This window comes from Boleophthalmus pectinirostris, unplaced genomic scaffold (assembly GCF_026225935.1).
Source record: "Boleophthalmus pectinirostris isolate CB_2022bp ecotype Guang Dong unplaced genomic scaffold, ASM2622593v1 HiC_scaffold_339, whole genome shotgun sequence".
Taxonomy (NCBI): domain Eukaryota; kingdom Metazoa; phylum Chordata; class Actinopteri; order Gobiiformes; family Gobiidae; genus Boleophthalmus; species Boleophthalmus pectinirostris.
In genome coordinates, this window is record NW_026571321.1 from 2,471 (window position 1) to 25,000 (window position 22,530).

General features: G+C 38.3%; 3 protein-coding genes across 5 annotated transcripts; 2 read left to right on the plus strand and 1 right to left on the minus strand.

Annotated features, from left to right (window-relative positions):
• Positions 1 to 553: 553 nt before the first annotated feature.
• On the plus strand, positions 554 to 8,252 carry LOC110175670 (interleukin enhancer-binding factor 3-like). Its single transcript, XM_055161104.1, has 20 exons — positions 554 to 665; positions 1,293 to 1,418; positions 1,496 to 1,607; positions 1,690 to 1,853; positions 1,942 to 2,116; positions 2,196 to 2,343; positions 3,261 to 3,352; positions 3,667 to 3,762; positions 3,855 to 3,966; positions 4,447 to 4,544; positions 4,610 to 4,712; positions 4,786 to 4,908; positions 4,981 to 5,171; positions 5,248 to 5,355; positions 5,422 to 5,553; positions 5,633 to 5,779; positions 5,873 to 5,990; positions 6,068 to 6,106; positions 6,819 to 7,115; positions 7,866 to 8,252. The coding sequence occupies exons 2-20, from the start codon at positions 1,309 to 1,311 to the stop codon at positions 7,964 to 7,966; spliced, it is 2,466 nt and encodes an 821-aa protein (XP_055017079.1). The 5' UTR covers positions 554 to 665; positions 1,293 to 1,308; the 3' UTR covers positions 7,967 to 8,252.
• Positions 8,253 to 8,599: 347 nt separating this feature from the next.
• acp5a (acid phosphatase 5a, tartrate resistant) lies at positions 8,600 to 10,488 on the plus strand. Of its 2 annotated transcripts, none has more exons than XM_020941874.2 (6): positions 8,600 to 8,701; positions 9,099 to 9,186; positions 9,259 to 9,458; positions 9,529 to 9,653; positions 9,720 to 10,065; positions 10,139 to 10,488. In XM_020941874.2, exons 2-6 carry the CDS (start codon positions 9,099 to 9,101, stop codon positions 10,376 to 10,378), a joined length of 999 nt encoding a protein of 332 aa, XP_020797533.1. In that variant the 5' UTR covers positions 8,600 to 8,701; the 3' UTR covers positions 10,379 to 10,488. The 2 variants fall into 2 exon arrangements, with proteins under 2 accessions (XP_020797533.1, XP_055017080.1); XM_055161105.1 differs by lacking the exon at positions 8,600 to 8,701 and adding an exon at positions 8,869 to 9,044 and having other exon boundaries at positions 9,139 to 9,186.
• A 1,571-nt stretch (positions 10,489 to 12,059) lies between these two features.
• Positions 12,060 to 21,133, minus strand: gcdha (glutaryl-CoA dehydrogenase a). Of its 2 annotated transcripts, XR_008633179.1 has the most exons (14): positions 19,581 to 21,133; positions 19,239 to 19,345; positions 19,063 to 19,098; positions 18,827 to 18,967; positions 18,689 to 18,751; positions 18,441 to 18,611; positions 18,235 to 18,364; positions 17,932 to 18,148; positions 17,747 to 17,850; positions 16,966 to 17,091; positions 16,731 to 16,891; positions 16,464 to 16,556; positions 13,554 to 13,852; positions 12,060 to 13,116 (listed from the first exon to the last, which is right to left on the minus strand). XR_008633179.1 is itself a non-coding variant. In XM_020941928.2 (12 exons), exons 2-12 carry the CDS (start codon positions 19,339 to 19,341, stop codon positions 16,483 to 16,485), a joined length of 1,326 nt encoding a protein of 441 aa, XP_020797587.2. In that variant the 5' UTR covers positions 19,342 to 19,345; positions 19,581 to 21,131; the 3' UTR covers positions 15,964 to 16,482. The 2 variants fall into 2 exon arrangements, 1 of the variants encoding a protein (XP_020797587.2); XM_020941928.2 differs by lacking the exons at positions 12,060 to 13,116; positions 13,554 to 13,852 and having other exon boundaries at positions 15,964 to 16,556; positions 19,581 to 21,131.
• Between the last annotated feature and the right edge of the window lie 1,397 nt (positions 21,134 to 22,530).

Sequence of the window (22,530 nt, forward strand, 5' to 3'; positions counted from 1 at the left end):
AAAGCATTCATGTTTACATGAAAACAGATCAAACTGTGGAACAGTCTTGGAGTGCAGCACCAGCTGTAAGGGTACGTTACACCTGATTTAATTATTGTTATCAACAAATGCTGCAACTGCTTTGTCTTGGATATGCAAATTTGAAACTTTCTGAACATAATTATTAGAAATCATTAGACTTGATTATTCTTTGTTTTACATGCACAACGGGGTGGGAATAAGTATTATTCAGCCCATTCCCTTTCGAGCAAGAGACTTTAGTTTAATGACATTTTGTATATGTTATTCATTCAAAGTGTATTCATTTTTTTCTTTCCTTTCTTGGGCAAGTGTGAAAAATTATCCTAGATCAACAAGTAGCGCTATTCTCTTATGTATTCTCTTATAATAGATATAATAGATAATATAATATAATAGAAAAATTATAGAAAACAACAGAACTATACTCATGTTCTTACGAAAGAACTATAATAAAATAAAACGTTTTTTTATTATAGATCCACGGTTCTTCGTCCCCACGCTGACCATGAAGGGGGCGTAACAAACATGACGTCCGCATTCTGCGACGGTCTCCCCGAGCTGCAAGCGGAGGCTAAAGGCTAACATCATTAAAATCACCTCGAAAAGTTACGAGTGCAATTACTTAACCTGTTTGTTTAGAAAGGGTAAGCATCATTTAAAGAGCAAAGTGATACAGTTTTATTTGTAGTTCTTTGCTTGCGTCCATTCTTTGTATGTGTACCTGATATTTACTAATGGGTAAACGAACCACTGGTTAGCTAAAACTGTTGTCAGCGCCATGAACATCACAACAATAATTTGTGCATGAAGCTACTTGGCTTAATGAGTCTTGTTTAACACTACCAAATTACTGTATAAAAGACCCTGAAGAAATGTATGAGTCATTTGAATGAATGAGAATGAAAATGCAATCTTAGCGTTAGCTGTTTATTAGCTAGCACATCGTGCACCATGTATAAATTAACTTACATTTCTGAAACATTTTTGTTTATTTTTACACATTATGCCAAGAGTGTCTAGCTGCAGAGCTATGCCAGGATGCACCTCTACTGACATGTCCTGACAATTTTGCATTAGCTTCCTTTATAAACGACCTTTAATAGGAATTAGATTTCGTTACTAGTTTGAAATGAACTAGATCCATGTTGTCTCTGCTCTAAATTGCTTGCATAGGTTAGTTAATTAGTAGTTTAAAACGGCGTAAATAGCATACTTATATTATGTAAAAAGCACTATTTCAATGTGATGTTTTTTGTTTGTTTTTTTAACAGCAGGGTGTTGACAAGAATGGAGGCCGCTCAGGCAAAGTGGGATGAACGTGAGGCTTATGAAGAGCTGCTATACTGGGACGATCTGATCCAGAGAGGGCATCGGTTGCATCCACACGACTATGATAGGTAAACACACTTTCTGTTTATTATAGACATTAGATAAGAGCCAAATATAATACTATCTGTTATTTTACCATTTCCAGATACGAAGAATTGAGATATTGGTATGATTGCCTTTGCTATGAAGAAGATCTAAGACAATACCATGACTATCTTGCTGCTATAGAGGAAATTGAAGGTCAAATGCAACATGAGGTTAGAAATAAATAATAAATAATGGATTTTAGCTTCTATGTGTTGTATTCAAATTGGAACTAAAAACTTTTTTTTTCTAAAGCAAACGGCAGCACAGACATGTCCTCGGCCTTATGATCGTCATGTAATGGCTAAACATTCAGATATCTATCCTTCGGCAAGGTTCCTAGATGCTATACAAATGATTATCTCCCATGTAGAACATGCTCTTAAGACCGTCTCGGATCAAATGGATGCTACACCAAGGTATGGCATGCCTTCAATTTCACACACTATTCTAGAGGTATTAAAGTGTCTTTATTGTAGTAACCTGTTTTGATCTTCATCATTTCAGTGAATTCAGTGATGAACAAGGCCGTGTGTTGCGTGGGGTTATGAGGGTTGGGTTGGTCGCCAAAGGACTTATACTGAAGGGTGATAAAGATCTTGAGCTGATCCTGCTTTCATCAAAAAAGCCTACAGTCACTCTCCTCAGACAAGTAACAGAAAAACTAGCAGTAGAGTTAGAGGTATGACCACATAAGCCTAAAAGGATGTGTGCTGTCATATCATATGTTTGTTAATGTTCTTTTGCTTCTTAACTTTCAGAATATTTCACCGGAAATGTACACAATAGCTGACAGCCCTGAAAATGCTGCTATTGTCGTCCAAAGCACCACTAAGCCCATCCTGACTCTTCAGGTCTATTTGACGTCACCTTTGGTCAGGACAGTCAAAGACACCGAAACAGATGAGGGTATGTATAACATGGACCTTATGTGTGAGGCCCAAGGCACACCACCACTCCACTTCATAGATGTATTTCATCAATGGTCAATGAACTATGCAGTGGATATCTCTCCCCTGAACAATTGTTAATTGGCTCGTTCCAAAGTGATCGTCGACATATTATAATATTGGTTTTGTAAGCATATAGATTTTAATCACTAAATTGAATATTGTCTTATTCAAATGTTGAAGCGCGGAAAAATATGTCTCAATTTAGTAACATTTGACACCATCTGCAGCAAAACTGATTTAGGCTATTCAGGGTGTTTTCTTTAAATGACCCAAAGTTACATAATTTTCTTTGACTTTGTATTTCGTATTTTCCATTTACCTTAATGGAACTGACAAATGGTACTCTGGAAATGCTATGGCTTATAATTATAAATTTAAAAAGTAGGAATGCTTTGACAGAAATTACCCCATAATCCCAAGGGGTCCTGTTTATCAAGACGCTGTGGGCTGTATGAAGTATTCTTTGTACAATTCAGGTCAAAGTGACTCAGTTTTGCTGCACTGAGAGGGAAGTCAAACTTTTGAATGCTTGTAACTTGTTACTGATCATCTTCTAGTTTGTGAAGTTTTTTAGGAAAGCTGGACCTTTGACCAATTGGATACACTGTCTTGAAAAAGGAGAAAATGGCCAACTCAAACCAAAGGACTGTGGAAAGGACAAAATGCATTTGTAACTCTTAAAAGTTAACAACATTTAAATTCATTTCCTTTGACATTCCATGTGTTTTTGTTATAAAGAAAATAACTTTCAGTTAGTGTGTTTCTCCTTTCCTCAATACATGGTTTGGGAAAGCAGCTACTCCCTAAACTTCAAGACAGAGCCAAGCCCTTGGTCAAACTGTACCTTTTCTTCTTACTCCACCCCGTCAATAGAAACGCAAACGGTCAGCGATCCGCCGGACATTCTGGACAGGCAGAAATGCCTTACTGCCTTGGCATCTCTTCGCCATGCCAAGTGGTTCCAGGTTTGCATTCACGTCCTTATTTGTACGTAACATTGTTTAGTATTTAATAATATTCACTCCTGTCCATATCAAAATTTTTAAAAAATCAATCTTGATTGAAGTGAATGAACAAGAGAATATGTCGTTGGTGACAACATTGGCCTATGCGCTATTTTCCAATATTAAAAAAAATAATCGAGTCATCTCAAAATCAACCCTAGTTTTCATTTTGTCTATTGCAGATTAGAGTTGATTGTGAGATTTACTCATTTAACTGTCAAGACACCTTTTAGAAATGTACACCCTTTGTCTTTTTAACTGTATTTTCTCCACAGGCCAAAGTCAATGAGCTGAACTCTGCACTTGTTGTAATTCGGATCTTGAGAGACTTGTGTATCCGCGTGCCTACCTGGCAGCCACTCTCTGGATGGGTATGTTTTCTTTTCCTTTCTAAAAATGGCACATCAGTTTATTCAAATTCTTATGCTTTTTTCAGCTTTATCTTAATGTGTGCTTTCATTAGCCTCTTGAACTGCTGGTAGAGAAAGCCATTGTGACGTCTGAGAGGCCCCTGGGAGCTGGAGAGGCTTTGCGCAGAGTCTTTGAATCCATCTCTTCTGGACTGCTTTTAGAAGGTTATGCTCCATCCAATATGTACAGATTAGTGTTTCCTATCCCTCCAATTTCATTGCTGTAGAAGATTTTTGGATGTTACACTACATGATGTGAGGAATTAAAAATGATAAGATAGCGCACACGCACACTATGCACTGGTTCTCGGTTATTATCACAGTCTGCTCTCCATGTAGTAAAGTCACCTACTGGTTAGCTAGTGCTACATGCTAGCGTTTTTAAATGCCATTACTTAATGTTTACTGTTTACTATTGGTCACATGTTTGTCAAAGATTGAAATCAGTCACAGTTCTTATGACATTTCAAAGTTTAATTGCTGACCTTGTCTCACTGTGAGATTGTGAGACCTACAACTTTGAGCCAAGATTTTTCCCATGATCAAAATTTTTAATCACAGACAACCAAAATTATGCAGTGTTCACCTGTCTTAACAGTGAAAGTATTATATGTGACTGCTAAGGTTATTTGTTTTTGTTCAAAGATGGGCCTGGAATTAAGGACCCATGTGAGAAGGATCCAGTGGATGCCATTGAACACTTGTCAACGCAGCAGCGTGAAGACATCACAGCGAATGCACAGGTAAATTATTTACATTCAAGTTCACAAAAGCCCACACTTTGATCTTAACAGTTCTTTTTATACAGCATATCCTGAGGCAGTGGGCATTTGGACAGATGCGCAAGGTCCTGGGAATGGGTGCAAAACCCAAAAAACCCCAGAAACCTGAATCCTCTGCAAATATTTCAGGTATTCTTCATACCTTTGCTGCCTTTCACTTTAAACTATTTAAATATGATATTGATGTTAAATTTTTTTTTAGCATCAGGACCACGGTTTTACCCACCAGCTAAGAGATCTTTTTCAGCTATAGATACAGGAGAGGAACAGCCACACCTTAACAGTAAACAACGCAAGTTTCAAAAGCGCTTTCAGAGAAAACCATGTTCGTAATTGAAATCAATCGATCATTTTGTGTTGACAAATGTCAGGCTCTAATGTTATGTTATTATTACAGTCAGTGATGACATAAATATGAATGCTGTGATGCGTCTAAACCAGTACAGGCCTGGCCTGGCGTATCGCCTCACATCACAAAGTGGTCCTGTGCATGAGCCAGTATTCACAATGGCTGTGGACTTCAATGGAAAGACTTATGAAGCTACTGGTCCTTCCAAAAGATCAGCAAAGATTAATGTAGCTACCAAGGTACTTTACTTAGACTTCTTAACTGTGTCTATCAAGCAATTGTGCTGCAGTAAAACAATGTAAACCCTGTTTTTAGGTCTTGCAAGATCTTGGTCTTTCAACTGCTCCTGCAGAATCGAATGGTTCAAATGGAGGACAAGATGCAGGGAAAGCTTCTGCCTCAACCACAGCTGGATCAGACGAGGTGAGTTTCCTGTAACCATGATCTGTGTGGTACAGTCAGTCTCTAATGTCTTATCTTTTGGGGCAGGGAGGGTTAGGTCCCATATTGACAAAAAATGGCAAGAATCCAGTGATGGAGTTGAATGAAAAACGCCGGAGTTTGAGGTATGAGCTCTCAGCAGAGACTGGGGGATCACATGAGAAGTGCTTTGTTATTGAGGTCAGTATTATTAACTTGCATACCACATCTGTCAAATTAAATGTATCGACAACAGTATGATAATCCTTCTGCATGTTAGGTGGATGTTGATGGACAAAAGTTCAAAGGAAGTGGCTCAAACAAGAAGGAGGCCAAGGCCCGTGCTGCTTTGGCAGCTTTGGAAAGTTTATTTCCTGAAGATCATTCCAGATTTTATCAAAAGAAGAAGGTCACCTACACAGATATGGTAAGAGATGTTCCAAACCTAAAACATACATTACTGATATTTTAATCCACTGAATAACTAAACAACAGTCTAATTATACTTTGCTGTCCCCAGCACATCCCTGGCTTCGGAACTATTCGTGGGATCCCCACTGACACTGGATCTCGAGGAAGAGGCCGGGGCCGAGGCAGAGGCCGAGACAAACCAGCCTCTGGTCCCAGCTACAACAAAAGTGAGGCAATGCTCTGAATACTGAACAATAATGTGCTTTGAACTTCTTTTGACTCTTCTTCTTCCTGTTTTTAAAAGCCAACTACAGCTATGAAAGCAGCACTGGCTCAAGCTATCGTACGTGTCTAATTTAAACAGAAATACCAAACCCTAGCTTTGGCTGAACCTGCACCCATCAGGCATAACATATTAATCTTGTGTTATGACCATCATCATCTTCACATAAATAATTTATAAATAAACTAAGGACAGTTTGTATGTATTTCAAACTGATTTTGTGAGCATATTGTGCAGTTGTGAGGTTGCATGAGAACAAGTTCCCTCTAAAAGTAACGAGGAGGCAGCACTCATGCACACTCACAATTGCACACATTGTTAATTATAGATGACAATATTATTAGGTTAATTGATTCTTTATGAATATTCAAGTAACAATAATAGTGATACTAAATAATAATAATCAGTTGCCTAGTAGAAGCAAAAAAAAGGCAATGCAATTTAGTCTAAACAAAAGAAAAAGGTTTTTACTCTACAATATTTCAGGTTGCTATAAAGACAATCCAATTCCTAAACCAGTGAACACAGACACTTGTGGCAAGGTGGGTAGAATGTCGCCCTAGGACACAGTAGTATTAGGAATCAAACAGCCTGCCTTTGGGTTTGTGGCTGAACGTCTCTCAACTGAGTTACTCTTGCCGACAAAACTCTCAATCTGTGTTATGTCACCTTTCATTGGTATTTATGTTATGCCCGATTGGTGTACTTATAGTTTACAGATTGTAAATTTATATTGTGAACTTTAACTCAAAAGTGTGTTGTCATTTTATAGATAAACTCTATGGAGGTGGTGATACCAGCACAACAGACGGCAGTAGCACCTATGGAACTTTTTACCCAGAGACCACTACATACTCTGCTGCACCTGTCTCCAACACAACCACCACCACAACTACTGCCTCACAGCCCAATTATACAGCAATGCCACCCCCTGTTGACCAACAAAGTCCCTACAGCTACGGCTATGGAGAAGAGAAAAAGAAAATGCTGACTCAAGACCAAAACTATTCCATGTACTCCACTGCCTATCCGAGTTCAGTGACAGGGGGGCAGGATTATAGTAACTATGGTAAGATCTTAATTTAAATTTTTTTATCAGCCACTTTGCCTTATTCATGTTTATGGTAACACAGGTATCAAGCCTTTGTTCAGGAATAGTAATCTATTTTATGGGTATCGGCATCGCAGATGACCTTCTGTTAATCATATTTGATGTTTTGATTGATTTTAGATGTATATTCTAGACTAAAAGTTGAGCATGGGTAACTATGAAGTGCCTTGCAATATGTTCAAAGAGCTCTATAACTATAGAGAGCTCTAGAGTTGGTTGCACACCAAAAATATAATCAATTTGCTTTCTGAAGTTGTCATATATCCTGTAAATGGCAACATTTTATTTGTGTAATCTGATTTATTTCGAATTGACCTGTGCATGTGTTAAAGAGGAAAATGTGTAAAAATTCCATCTAGTGTAGCAAATGAAAAGATTGCAGACAAAATTTAAATTATTATTTTGCAAATAATTTTACTTCAGTGTCCAAATATCCCTATTACTCAAAATGTGATTTATAAACTGACACTGAAACAAAGTGTTTTGGATCAGAATTTATTATTGTTACCTGATTACACTAGTTACCAGTGTATTCTAGTAATGTAAATGTACTGTTGGATAGAAAGGAAAAATACAGCTCACAATGTATTACAAATCTTTGCACGGTACACAGGCCATTTTTAAAGTGCTATAGACATACAGAATGAGTTTATTGTCAAACAGCCTCACATGAATTAAACATGTCATTTTTTTTGGGTGTTTCTTTAGGTTGGGGACAGCAGACCTGGGACAATCAAAACTACATGTACCAGGGTTACACGGGACAAGACCAGACTTCGTACCAGGGTTACAGTGGTACCAGTTACTAACATCATGCTACATTTTAAGTGGTGGATTTTGTCACTCTGAGTTTGTCACCTTTTACCTTACTTGATGTTGGATGTACAATAAAAGCAGATGCTGGGTTTTTTGTTTTTACTGGAGGACTGCGTCATATCAATGTTGAATGGAAGCACCTGATTAATTCCTTTCTCTTTGTGGACATTTCATTTTCATAAACAAACCATTTCTGTTACTTTCTTTCAAACACTCACAGTTTAAGCTAAGAGTATATTTGTGTGCTCTAACCCTTGTGAATAAATTATTTTAGTGGAATGGTTTTGCCTCCTTTTTTGTTTTTTGTAACATGTCACCATTGTTATTGCTACACATGCTCAAAACTGCCATTAAGAGTGGTAAAATAAAGAGCAGAAAGCAAACAAAATATGTGTGTAGGCAGGTCAAATGGGGTAAAGTAAGGTGGCTTAAAACACTGGAAAAATATGCTAATGGAACAGTGGTCACAGCCATGGGTTTGTTCTCAGTTCCCCAAATCAGAAAATAAAAAGGGAAGGAGAGGTGTGATCAACCTCTATGGAAAACTCTGGGCACTGGCTATAACATCTATAAAGGGTCACATGTTGCCCTGAAAACGCTTTAGTCTCGACTGAGTCAAGGATATGAGGCATGATCATGCCTCTCTGGAGTGGCCTGCTTGTTATAAAACAGGACCTGAGGAAGCATACTGCAGATGGAGAGGGTCTACAAGTCCACACTTATCAGCTGTGAGTGACTCTATCTCTCACAGTGCATTTCAAAACTCCTCATCAGGATTTCTACTGATTTTATTGATGTGTTGTAACCTTTAACCTTTTCAGTTGTGTGCTACAACATGCTTTGATTAGCTTCACTAGTTCCAGCTGGGATATGTCTGTTGCTGTAACCAATCACATGGCAACTTTTATAATCACTAGTGTGAGACGCTGGAGAAGGAGGAGGAGGGAGGAGAGCGCTAAAGCAAGACTTGCATTCTTTGCTTCTGCAACCACTGACCACAAACCATTTTAGTTCCTCTTTTGCTTATTTTTTTGACAAGTCATTTTTATGAGGGTTTTATGTCTGAACTTGGTATGGCTAGAGTTATATTTTAGCTAGATGTAATTGAACTGTTGTGTTTTTAAGATGGCACTTGCTCTAGTCTCCATCTTCTTTGCCATCCCAGTGGCCTCCTGCTTCCCGGCTGCCTTCCAGGAACTTGTGGAAACTGATAGTAAGTATCCAATCATGATTTTCAGTATTAAACAATTTTGTATAATATATAATGCAATGTTTTTTTCTGCAGAGAACAAGACTTCCATAAAGTTTGTGGCCATAGGGGATTGGGGAGGCGTGCCCTATCCACCGTACATCACTGCAGTGCAGAAGGCTACAGCTCAAGAAATGAGTAAAGTAGCAGAGCAGGTGGGAGCAGACTTTGTTCTGGCTCTTGGAGACAACTTCTACTATAAAGGTGTGGACAGTGTGGACTCCCCTCGATTCAAGGCAAGTTCATTTTTTTCAGCCTGTTTAAAAAAAAAAAATCTGTTTTGTAATTAATGTTGTGCATGTGCAGGAAACGTTTGAGTCTGTTTACACAGCCAAATCCCTGAAGATCCCCTGGTACGTCTTGGCTGGAAACCATGACCACATTGGAAATGTGAAGGCACAGATTGAGTACAGCCAGAAGTCCAACAGATGGTATGTTCAATAAAAATACATGTAGAGCAGATAGTCCCGCTTTGCCTTACTAGTGTTTATTTGTAGGAAGTTCCCAGCTTATTATTATGAACTGAATTTCCGCATTCCCAACACTCACAAGACCTTGACCATCATCATGCTGGACACTGTGATGCTATGTGGAAACTCAAACGACTACTCGGATGCACAGCCCAAAGGTCCTCTGCGGCAGGTGGATGCAAACCGTCAGCTGGTGTGGCTGCAGGACCGGATGGCCCGCTCTAAAGCAGACTTTCTGCTAGTGGCAGGGCACTACCCTGTGTGGTCTGTTTCTGAACATGGACCCACCCAGTGTCTGCTGCAGCAGGTGCATCCTATGCTCATTAAATACAAGGCTACAGCTTACTTTTGTGGGCATGACCACAACCTGCAGGTTTGTGCACAAGTCCTATAGATACTCCACTGATGGTACAGTAGATATATTAAAAGTCTTATTTTGTTCACAGTACATTGAGGAGTCAGGTGTTGGATATGTGGTCAGTGGAGCAGGGAACTTTCTGGACCCCGATGTTCGTCACTGGAATCATGTTCCCAAAGGCTCAGTAAAGTTCTTCACAGGACAGGCTTCCACTCTGGGAGGGTTTGTTCATGCAGAGGTGGCACAGGACAAAATGACTGTTACCTTCTACCAAGCTAAAGGTACTTCGCTTTACCGCATTGTGCTCCCTCAGCGAAAACTGGACTAATCAAGTGGTTTGTAAAGTTTGAAATCAGTCTTTTTATCTTTTTAAATTAAATATTTTATTAAAAATCTGTATCTACTTTTACATCTATAATAAATTGTTTCTTTCAAGTTCATCTGTTTTTTTACTTTTGACTTGACACAGTAGTTTTACCAGAGTGTTTTGTCATCACTTTTAAACAGGGTTCCTTTTTTTTTTTTTTTTAACTGGTACAATGAGACTTTCTTTCAGTGTGTGTACACTCAAAATTAATTTAGGTCTGCTTCATTTTAAAAATGCTTGATCTATTGTCAACTATTTGGTAGTTGATGGCGTTGGCTGTGAGGGACCAATGTAAATGCATGCTCTGGTGTGGGACTAATCCAATCAGAATGTGTTACAATTTGTTAGTGTCATCATGCCACGTCAGGCTAAGAAGTAAGTTAATGCCAATAAAGGACCATCCCAGTCTTAGCCATCACCTGAGAAGAGTCAAGGACAGGAGGGATCACCTAACCCAAGCTGACGTCAGAATGGACCAAGGCCAGTCTTAAAGAAATACACTGAGCAGGCTCAAGGCCACAAACTTAACCATTCAAATGTACTAATGTTTGGTAAGGTTTTTTCTTTAAAAAATAAATAAACTAATAAAATAAAAGAGTTACATTATTAGATTCCTACAATCAAATGCATTCATCTTGCACTCATGTTCTGATCGTGTTTGTGTGTGTGTGTTTGTGTATGTACATATTTTTTTCATTTTAATGCTAGAAGCAGGCCAAGTCTATCTAATTCTATAGCTCCAATGTAATAAAGTTTCTCTGTATTAAAGACTAAACTGTCCATCTAATCCTTTTCCTCCTAATCTCAATCTTGAGTCAGTACAGCTATGTCTGATTTAGTGACCAGTAAAATATGTAAATCATGCCATTTCCAATTTTACAAGTCATTTATAATCAGTGTAGGCTTTTGGAAAAATATACTGAATCAGTCATTGGTGGCTACAGTCAAAATGCTTCCAGTAGGTGTCTCATAACCAAAAGTGTTTTTTTTTTTTTTTTTTTTTTTTTTTTTTGTTGTATAACAGGGAACATGTGTGTTTGTAATCGGACTAAACAAATCCATCTGCACAGCTGTGTCCAAGCCTCACTCCAGCTGTTGAACAAGTCCTCGGGATTTTATGGGTCAAAACAAATACAGTAGTGCATTTGCCATATTGTCAGCACAATTTTACAGTATGGCAATGGATGTTTACAGTGCAGAAGCCACAGTTCATTTCATATGTACAGGTTTAGCCAGTGTATTTTGTTGTTTGTTTGTTGTATGTTTGTTGCTGTACTTTTTACTTTTTTTCTTATTTAATAACTACCCATAAGAGTCATTTGTATACTGTACATAACCATGACATGACCATGAGCAATAAGAAATGTTTTTAAATTAGTGTAATTTGTATTAAAGGTACCATGCCATGTCTGCTACTAATTCAATTAGGTACAGCCTTTTACTTAACCACACAGGGCAGGTCAGGTATATTTAGTAGTAATGAATAGTGGTGCAACAAAGATTACTTGTAGCATTATTTCTATCAGCACCCATCTTTGTACAGGTTAACCAGCTGCCATATATGTGAATGGAGCTAAGGAAAATTCCATATTTTGGTACTTGAGGAAAATATTCATCTTGCATTTTATTGTTGCAGTTAATGGAAGCTCAGTTCAGGGTTAAGTGGGAACATATTTAGACAAATTTCAATGGAAAAAATAAATGTACAAGAAATAGTCCTGGTTCAGCTTGAGTCTATTCACTTCACCTCCATGCTCCTTCAAATACAATCACAAATTATTTTCATTCAGAGATGAAGTAGTGAAACAATTGTATCACTGTTAAATCTTCTTAGGCTTGCCCAGGGACACAAGTTGGCTGAGATGTGGAGGGTGATCTTGATGCTACATTAACTTGGCACAACCCCACAGGAAGCTTTAAAAAGAGAGGCTGTCCCCACAAGGGTCATCTCTCACATGTCAAAGCAGGTAGTGAAAATAAAATAATTATTCTGCAATTATTTGCATGTATTTCAAATCTGAGCATTATTTGATCCTATACATACTGTATCATCTCCTGTCTCAATCATTTTTTAACTATCCTTTGCCTCCTTTGCAGGTACAAAAACACATATAAACCACATATAAAACTTTTCATTTTAGGCTTGACTTCTTTTGGGAATAGAAAAGTAGTTTTAAGCCCGACTTTAAAAGTAGGCTGGCAAAACGTAACATCATGGACTCTCCTTTCATCAGCGGGATATCAGTTGGAGTTTGACCGTTAATCAACCAGAACCAGATGCGGTGTCTTGGGACATTTGCCCTAAGATGATAAATCAATGCAAGTCTTTAAAACTTGTGCACCCCTTGCTTTTTACTACTTGTTGCATGTTCTTTGGATGCAATGTCTCCTTAGTTTTCCATAATCCTTTCATGCTTCACTCTCCTTGGGGCTCAGGTACTCTCTGATGTGCATTGGGCTGCCGATGTGGTGAAGTGCATGGGGGAAGAAGGAAGGAATGTAAGGGATCACGGCCATCATAGGGCTGTGAGCGGGGCTCTCATCATGTGGTGTCATGGGGATGATGACATCGTCCTGGTCCCACACATGGAAGGCGTTTTGGTGCGAGTGGCTCACTGAGGCTGGGATGTGCAGAGGACTCAGTCCCTCTGCCTCTCCATCCTTCTTCAAGTCTTCCTCTAACGGTCCTAACAAACAATCTGAACAAAAAAGAAGACTTAGAAATACAATAATTCCTCTGTTTTCATGTACATATGAACTTACACTCCTCAAACAAACGGAGTTTTCATTGAATATATGTACTACCTTTTTCTTTTCTGTATATTATGTAACTCTCGGTCAGACGAATAGATATATTGAGTACTTTACTAACTTTACTGTATGCTATTGGGTTTGGATGTTGTTTGTTTTCATTGTGCTCCTGATACCTCAGACAAACAGGCAATAAAGGCTTATCTTATCTTCACTGTAATTTGTAATTTATAAACTCCCAGTCAAACTGATTTCATCAATCAATAGTTTACTTACTTGTTTCCTCAAAAGTCAGTATCTGCTGTATATATCAATATCCCTCATTTGTTTAGCATTTTGCTTACTTTAGCATATTGCCAAATGCATAGACATCATAGTAAATTACCTGTTATATCCAGCATGAGGTCTTTGATGAGATGACCCACGATGGCATAAGCCACAGCGACCACCACCAGAGCAGCCATCAGGAGGTACAGCACAGACTTGGGCAGCTGGATCAGGTCTCTGGGAGGAGGCTTGTATTCCTTATAGAGGGGCTCCATGTTCTGGACTAAATACTGAAATGACCGTCCACCTTGATCTGTGTAGTTGAAGCTGTCCATAGTCCCACAGTCTCCAGGATGAAACTTTTTAATCCATTGTTGTTTGGATAAGGTTGTCAGGTGTTTCTACCTAAATCAGGCCCTAAAATAACCAAAATGTTCAAGAAATAAATAGATGAAAAAGCCACTTTCCTACTCCTTTGCCATATCCAAACAGAATACATTTAAATAAAGGTATTATGTTCCAGCATCATTTTGAGATTTTTTTTTTTTAAATTAACTAAACTAATATTTCACTGAGGATGCTTTTCTGATGGTTAGCAGTCAGATATCAGATACTCTCAACAAGCAGCATGCGTGTGACTGCCTGTGTGCTGCTTTCTGCCTAGGGGATTAATGAGGGGGGGGGGGGGGGGGGGGGGGGGAAGAGAGAGAGAGAGAGAGAGAGAGAGAGAGAGAGAGAGAGAGAGAGAGAGAGAGAGAGAGAGAGAGAGAGAGAGAGAGAGAAAGAGATTACTGCTCCAATCACAGCCCAGATCAATGGTCCTGTCTGTGCCCTGTCCCTGCACCAATCTGCACTGCCCTGTCCTGCTCAGATTAGCCTAATCCAATCCAGCAATCTCCACTTTCTCCACTTGGGCCCTCCCTGCTTTACTTTACTTCTAATAGGGCTGTACCTACATCTTTCTATTTGTTTAATTCAGTGTGACTAACTTTTATTTATTTATTTTATCTTGTGAGTGGAACAAAAGCAGGATTATTAAAGAAAATCATGTAGAAACAGGGACAGAAAATGTATTGAAATGTTCATGGGCATATAATGGTAGGCCTATACATTTGTGGTCATAAGAATGTGGGGAACTCTACCTGTTTATTTAGGGGGGAAAAATTCTCTAAATTATGAACAGGCTATTTTTATTTTTTAATTTTATTTTATGCAGCTATTTTATGTAGTGGTTCATTTAACTTATTTAACAAATATGTTCATTTAATTTATACTCCTAGCCTGGTAACCAGTGGTAACTTATATTTACTTAACTTGTTCAACTGTTGTTACAGAAGGTAGGAGATTTTCGTCATTCTCTGTTATTAAGGTATTCCTGTTGTTATAATGAAAAAGGAAATAGTAAATTAAATAACCAGTCTGTGTAAAATCGTATTAACAGGTAGGGCTACTAAACATTATTATTAAAGTTTGTAGTGACGTTTATGCTAGCTAACACTAGCATAAACGTATGATCAAAGTAAAGGCCGCGTTAAATGATTTCTTGCTCACTTAATGTAAATTTACTTAACTATTCCAGAGAAAACTACCATGAATTATCTCTTTGATGCTGAGATACCATCTACTTCCAGCGCTTTACCTAATCCTACTGGAGCGCAGACAACAGTGAGTTAATTTATTTCATGGAAGTTACAGACTTACAACTAATGCCCCTCACACACACACAGACCCCATTCATCAGTATTTATCACTAATTTAAGTTAATTCTGTTAAATGGGTAATATTTAATGACATTTTAGTTACTTGTGTATGTAAAAATAATTCTTTGTTTATTACAATTTTGCAGATTTTGTCAAAAGGGGATTCCAGTTCCTCAGGCAAGACTGACCAGCCTCCCAGGTAACACACCTGCCTACTGTTGCAGCCGGCAAACAAATCATTGAGCATTGCTTGTGTTAAGGTAATAACTGTAATGTATTTTGGTTGTTTGTGATGATATAAGCATTGATAAAATCAGAAATAAAGTGGAGGGATTGGTGGAAAGGATCAATACAAGTCGTGCCAGTAATAAAGAGATGGACAGCTATCAGAAGAAATTATCTGACAAGGTATATCCTCCTTTTAACACCGGAGTTTATTTGTTCCTGTAGATCTTAAATTTCATATATATGTTATGCACATTTTGCATTGGGCAGTTGTCAGAGATGTGCCAGCAGTTAAAGGATCACCTGTACTCAGTGTATGAGGACAACAGTAGTAAGATCCAGGAGGAACTGACAGAGTTATTTGAGATTTTGAACAACTGCGAGCGACTGAATCAGGAGCTTCTGGAGGCCACCCAAGCCCTATCGCATCTCAAAGACACAATTTGAACATCACATCAAATTAAAAACATGTTGCATACTTGTTTATTGATGTTCACCAGTGTTGACAGGGCTGTTTTTTCTGTTCAATGCAGCTACTAAAATGTGTATTTATTAATTTTATGTAACACAATTTCACCAATAATAAAAAAAAACATCACAAGCCTTCTTTGATCATTTTTATTTTGTGATATGATTTAACACAATTAATGAACATAACATTTAGTTTAGTCCTCAGTAAGCTCATAGAATTAATTACCTTACAAAGCTACCCTCTGTAATCACTGATTGACTGACCCCTGTGAGAGGTGAGAGGTGGTGCAGGCTTTTTGTGATGATGTTAACAATGACGTCAGCTCCAATTGGGCACTGCAGTTTTGTAACGGGAAGTCAGCGGGCTTGTTTGATTTATTTACTAATTTTATAATAGTATTATAACATAATGACCTATGGTTGTCATAGATTATAGCTATTATATTATATTATAGCAGACACAAGCACAATAAGTTAAGGCTATCCCTGTACATCTTATATAGTCCCAAAATGGTTCCTATAAGGAACAATGCAAGATCTCAAACTAAAGGTGGTTATATTTGAAATATTTTAACAAAAATGTTAAATATTATATATATACTATATATCTGGCAATACTTTGTGCTAGTTACCTTAAAAAAATATCAAAGTTTACTTTCCAACAGTAAATGACTGAAGTCCAGTGATAGCTCTGCCCAAAATCAGTGCATGTATGTCATGGGTTCCTATAACAAAAACAGAAAAGGTGCATTTTAATGTACAGACAAATGAAATATTGCAATATTTTACAAAGAATGACAAAAAATAAATAAATAGCGACTGGTAGGATTTATATAGTAATAGCAATGCTGCCCTCTGCTGGTACAAACACGTCAGCAATACAATTTAAATTGATTTACCTTCATACGTGTTTACAGCCTCCAAGTTCATAACATGACGGATGATGTGGTACTCGTCCGCAATCCCATTTCCTCCCAACATGTCCCGGGCCTGCCGTGCAATGTCCAGAGCTTTGCCACAACTATTCCTCTTCAGCATAGAGATCATTTCAGGGGCTGCTCTGTCATAGTAAGTTAAAGGCTGTTCAGCAGTTTCATATGCAACACAATTTTAATTTCAACATGACAAACATACTTTTTGTCATCAATCAGTCGTCCCAGAGTCAGGCATGATTGTAATCCAATTGTGATTTCAGTCAACATGTCAGCCATCTTCTTCTGCATGAGCTGATTCCTGGCTAAAGGCACACCAAACTGGATTCTGTTTAGAAAGAATTAAAACACACATTTAAATGACACTGATAACCATTTAAACAAATGTTTGCCATAATTTACAATACATTAATATCATTGTAGTAGGATGGAAATTAAATGCTAACTTGGATAATGAGGAATATATCCTACTACTTGTTAGGGAAAATAAGTGGCATAATAAGTTTATTTAGTATCAGTCCAGGACCCGGTGACTTGAATACTCAGCACTGTGTGTAAGTATTGGCTATTCAAGCCTGACTATACTTCCAAAGGAGGCTTAAATAGGAACTAAGACGTACAGCATGGAGCTGGCCGAGATAAAATGAGAAGTGCAAACCATGCCACTTCTATGAGACAAGTTGACCAAGGATAATGTTAAAGAAGGATAAATTCTGTAATAGTTGTATGACACCATAGCTAACCACAGAGAAATGTCAACAATGAACTGGAGGGGTTTTTGCTAAGACTATGCAGGGGATGAAAAATTCCACAACAGTACTAGTCTTCGTTGGGTCAAGATTAATTTTATATTCCCATGACATAAAGTAGTATGTCAAATATACTGTTTCCATGAGTAAGCTATTTCCATCCTGTTACCATGCTATTACTGTACTGAGAAGTGCTATCCATTTTGTCTCTAAACATTTATCAACAACATGCACCTGTCCAGGGTATACTGTCTTGCAGCGTGGAAACAAAACTCTGCCGCTCCCAGAGCTCCCCACGCAATGCCATAGCGAGCATTGTTGAGGCAGCCAAAAGGACCCTGTTTGATCACATACACAGAATGTTATTAGAATTAATGTCTTTGTTCAGAGCAGCAGTAACAGCAGAGACAGGCACTTACTGCCAGTCCAGACACATTGGGCAACAGGTTCTCCTGAGGGACCTCCACCTCATCCATCAGGATCATGCCAGTCGCAGAGGCTCTCAGAGAAAATTTTCCTTCAATTTTCGGAGTGCTGAGCCCTTTCATCCCACGCTCCAAAATGAAACCCCTCACCTTGCTGTCTTCACATTTAGCCCAGACAACAGCAATGTCTGCTACTGGGGAATTTGTGATCCTGACAAAAAATATGATTTTGATTATACTTTGGCGTTTTTTAGGTAACATACCATGTACAGCACATTCATCACAAAAATGACCCACCATGTTTTTGCTCCACTGATGCTGAAAGTGCCGCTTGAGGGGTTGTATTTAGCTTTGGTCTCCATACTGCTGGGATCACTGCCATGGTTCGGTTCAGTTAAACCAAAACAGCCCAAGATTTCTCCCCGGGCTGTAAAACAAGCAAATAGATGAATAAAAATACAGGTGAGTTAACACTAAGCACACAATTAAATACAGTAACTTACCCAGCCTGGGCAGGTACTTTTCCTTTTGAGCCTCTGTACCATATGCATTGATTGGATGCATGACCAGTGAAGACTGAACACTCATAACTGACCGATATCCACTGTCTACTCTCTCCACCTCTCGGGCAATTAAACCATAGGCTACATAACTGGTACCTGCACAGCCATACCCTAACAAAACAAAACACAATTATAGCGCATAATAAAACTCAATAAAACAAAACATATCTAAACATATCAAAATTTACCTTTAATAGTTGGTCCCAAAACTCCCAGCTCTCCCATTTCAGAAACAATTTCACGGTGAAAATCTGAAATATAAAATAATAAAATATACCTATTCTCCAAACCAACACTTTAATCATTTATTCACAAGGCTGGCTCACGTTCATGTCTGTTAGCCATCAGGATACGAGGCATGAGTTTTTCTTGACAATAGTCCCTGAAAGAATCTCTGATCATAACTTCCTCCTCTGTCAGCTGGCCCTCCAAATTCAAAGCATCCCGCCAGTCAAAAGTCACCTTGGCTGTGTCGAAATATAGGAGTGTGGCCTCACTGATTATGTCACACACATCATAATATAGTAGACATTGCACCAGTACAAAACAAATGTTTACATACCTGGTTTTGAGGATGGCTTTGGGATTTCTTCAGCATCTTTAAGATAATTTCAAGTGGTTTAGTTCATAAGAATATTTAATGTTAGTTTTATACTTGTTATTTTACATATTTATTTTAAATAGTCCATTACAGTCTTTATTTATATGTCTTAACATAAGAGAATAATTAATACATACCTTTATGTTGCGCTGAAGCTGTGCCTTGTGCTCTGGATGTTAAAACTGTTGCACATTTTTGAGAATTGGCCACGAGGCGAAAGGCAGCATTTCTAAGGGCCATTTAGCTGAAAGAGAGAGAGGTTATAATATAATGTACAATGACTTGTTGTGCAGTAACTTATACTAAAACTTAACCTCTTCTTTAATATAGCCTACTGTACTATCTTGCAATGTTTCTATTAGTGTTCAGCCAGGACTTGTATTAAGAGACGTTTTAGCTAACAAGATTTTTAAAAAGCCCAAAATGTGATATTCTCTCACAATACCAGGCAAATACTAAGCAAAGTAAACCAACAATACCTGGTGGTCTTGATCCCGAAGTGGACGTTTTAAAGATTGGTCCAAACGATTGGAAAAACCTTGTGAACATTGCTTAAGTAACTCCAGCCCCGTGTAACGTCACACGGATACGTAACATTACTGAGGCTGGTTCTGCTGGAGGACAGCGGCAGAAGCAACACGAGCTGTACTTTTCGAGTTGAGCAATACTTGTAAGTTATACAACTGTCCTTGATCAAGTTCAAGCTAAATGGTAAAATAGTTTCGTATTATTTAGTTGTACCCTACCACCCATGTAGCATATAGTAGTACACATACATACAATATAAGATTTTTGCACAGCTCCATGTGACCGAGTCATGTTGGAGGGTGTGGGCTCCCAGCCTGCAGCTGATTGGCTTTTAAAATAAGAAACCACGTACAGAAGTATTTCTCCCTCTCACTACAGTGTCACTCAGCCAGGGTCTTACTTCCATGGTCTAATTTCGAGGCTGGGAGGAGGTAATTCGGAGGGGTCAGACCACAACACACAGCACTTTGTTTACAGCTGATAACTGGTCATATCACTGCTGATAGTTAAAAGTTATAAGTGGTAGTATTTTTCCACAAAAAAATAGTTTTGCCTAATCTGTGCAGAATGCAGATGAGCCTGCACAAAGGTGGGTCCTTAATAATCTACCGCACATTACGCAAAAAATAAAACTTAATCAAAGCCAGTCGTCTACTAATTATTACGTTTGAATAAAAAGTAAGCAAATTCCTCTGAAGTAGCGGTGTGAATTTTTCAGTCACATAGAAATCATTCTGATTGGATAACAGAGCTGTCACTCAAATAAATAGCGCATGCTAATTGGTTGTCTTATTCCGAGGGCTGTTCCTGACTGCAGAGGGCTTTCGCTGGGATGGTCCCTCTCACTCCGCTTTGTAGCGGTAGCGCCTGTCTCTGTTATTGGTGTTTTTTTCCCCTCGACATTTCCATGGTAACTGTCCTGTCTGCTTTGATAATCTAAAGAGTGCCGTGTGTAAGAATGGAGATGGAGGAGAAAAACCCGGACCCAAAATATGGTGAGTGGAGATCATTTTTATTCCTATCCCTTGCTCTTTATTTTCTTCTGGGATCGGGCGAAGAAATGGAAACAATGACTGCGCTGGATGGATGGGTGTGGACTTCATGAGGTCTGCATGCAGATCTAGCTGACCATCCTCTGAAAGCCGATTTATGTCTTTGTATTGCGCTATTCAGCCAACACCACAATTTCTTTTTCCTTGTATATATGTTGTTCTAATAAATGGCGTTCAAGAAATTGAAGCGACACGATGTCAATGAATTGATGTTTGCGCGTGTGCTCCCGATTGCATGTAGGTTAGAGCTAGACCAATGACTATCACAATTAATCTATCATCATTCAATCAACATTGATTGACTGAAGAAAAATAGGCTGATTGCTACAAAAAAGACCAGTTTGTCTTGTAATGCCGTGAGCTATAGGCCACTGTTTATACACCATGTTTTTTGTTGTTGTTTTTTTTTCACTTGTTGACCAAAACTGTAATATGCCGTTTGGTGCCACTGCAGTTTCAAATCCACTCAAAACATGTAGTTCTCCCAGATTTATATATATATATATATATATATATATATATATATATATATATATATATATATATATATATATATATATATATATATATATATATCTTGTATGTCTTATATAAGTTTGGTGTAATATGGAAAAAGAAGCCATGGTGCCAGCTCCAGCCATGACTCACTCACTGCTGATTATTATGTGTGTCATGCATGTATTTTCTTCACTGGTACAAACTGTGGCCATGGCCGTCATGCTGTGGTTTTACATATGTGCTTGGTATGTCATGCAGACTGTTGAGTCATGAGTTCTTAATAACCTCTAGGCCTAGTGTTATTGCAGTCATATCAGTGTTGTTAAAAGAGAAGACCACAGTTTGGGCTCGTGTTACAGACAGTGCCACTAATGCCGTCTGTCTCCAAGAGTTATCAGCTCCTTCACAATAAGATGCCTCAACAACCCACAGCCCCAATATGAAGTGCACATCCTCCAAGCAGCATTTCCTTGCTACTTCCCTGTAACCACGCAAACACCCTTTTCCCTGTAACACCCATCCCCCCGAAGGCTATAAGGTCACAAACCAGAAAATTAAGATAAAGCTTTGTAGCAACAACATACTCAAACAATACATTTTTAAGCTCATATCACTATCGACATATCTGACCCCAGAACCGCCATGTTATCCAAATGATTTGACATTTTCATTGCTTATTTAGGCAGGCCTCAGCGTGCTCTGATCTGCCTTGTGAGTTCTTCCCACTCAGCAGACACACTCCAATTCTATCCAAAAGAAAGTGCCAAATTCTTGTACTACTTTTTACACATTGCCAGTGCTACATGTTCGACTGTGATTCCCTGTGATACAGACAAACTGTTGAGGAGTTAAAGAGAGAAAGATCTAAGGGAGCATTTGTCACTTTTTAAATATTTATACTTCCGAAGAGGCTTTAGTGTCTCCTCTTGTCTTCTTTATGACTTTTCAGTGTAGGCTAATGACCTCATTAGTTGCTGTCAAAGATGAGTTACGTGTTAAAGATTATTTCACGGCGGATCCAAGTATTATGCTCTATGCAAATGAAATCATTTTAATAATCTTGATCTGTATAAATGAACTGGAATAAATTCTTCATACTAGCCACTGAGTACCAACCTGCTAAAATAGCTGGGAGGGGCTTTATGTATAGTAGCCTCAATGGGCCTTTAATATTGGTCATGACATCATCACCTCTGTCTACATCTCAAATACAGTAACACACACTTATTTAAAAACTATGGTGAAATTATGAATCTAAGAATCTAAGGTACAGTAGATCCATGGCTATTAGGTTTCATATATGGTGGAAATTTCTATATGTAGGCCTATTATATTTTAGTCATATATTAGG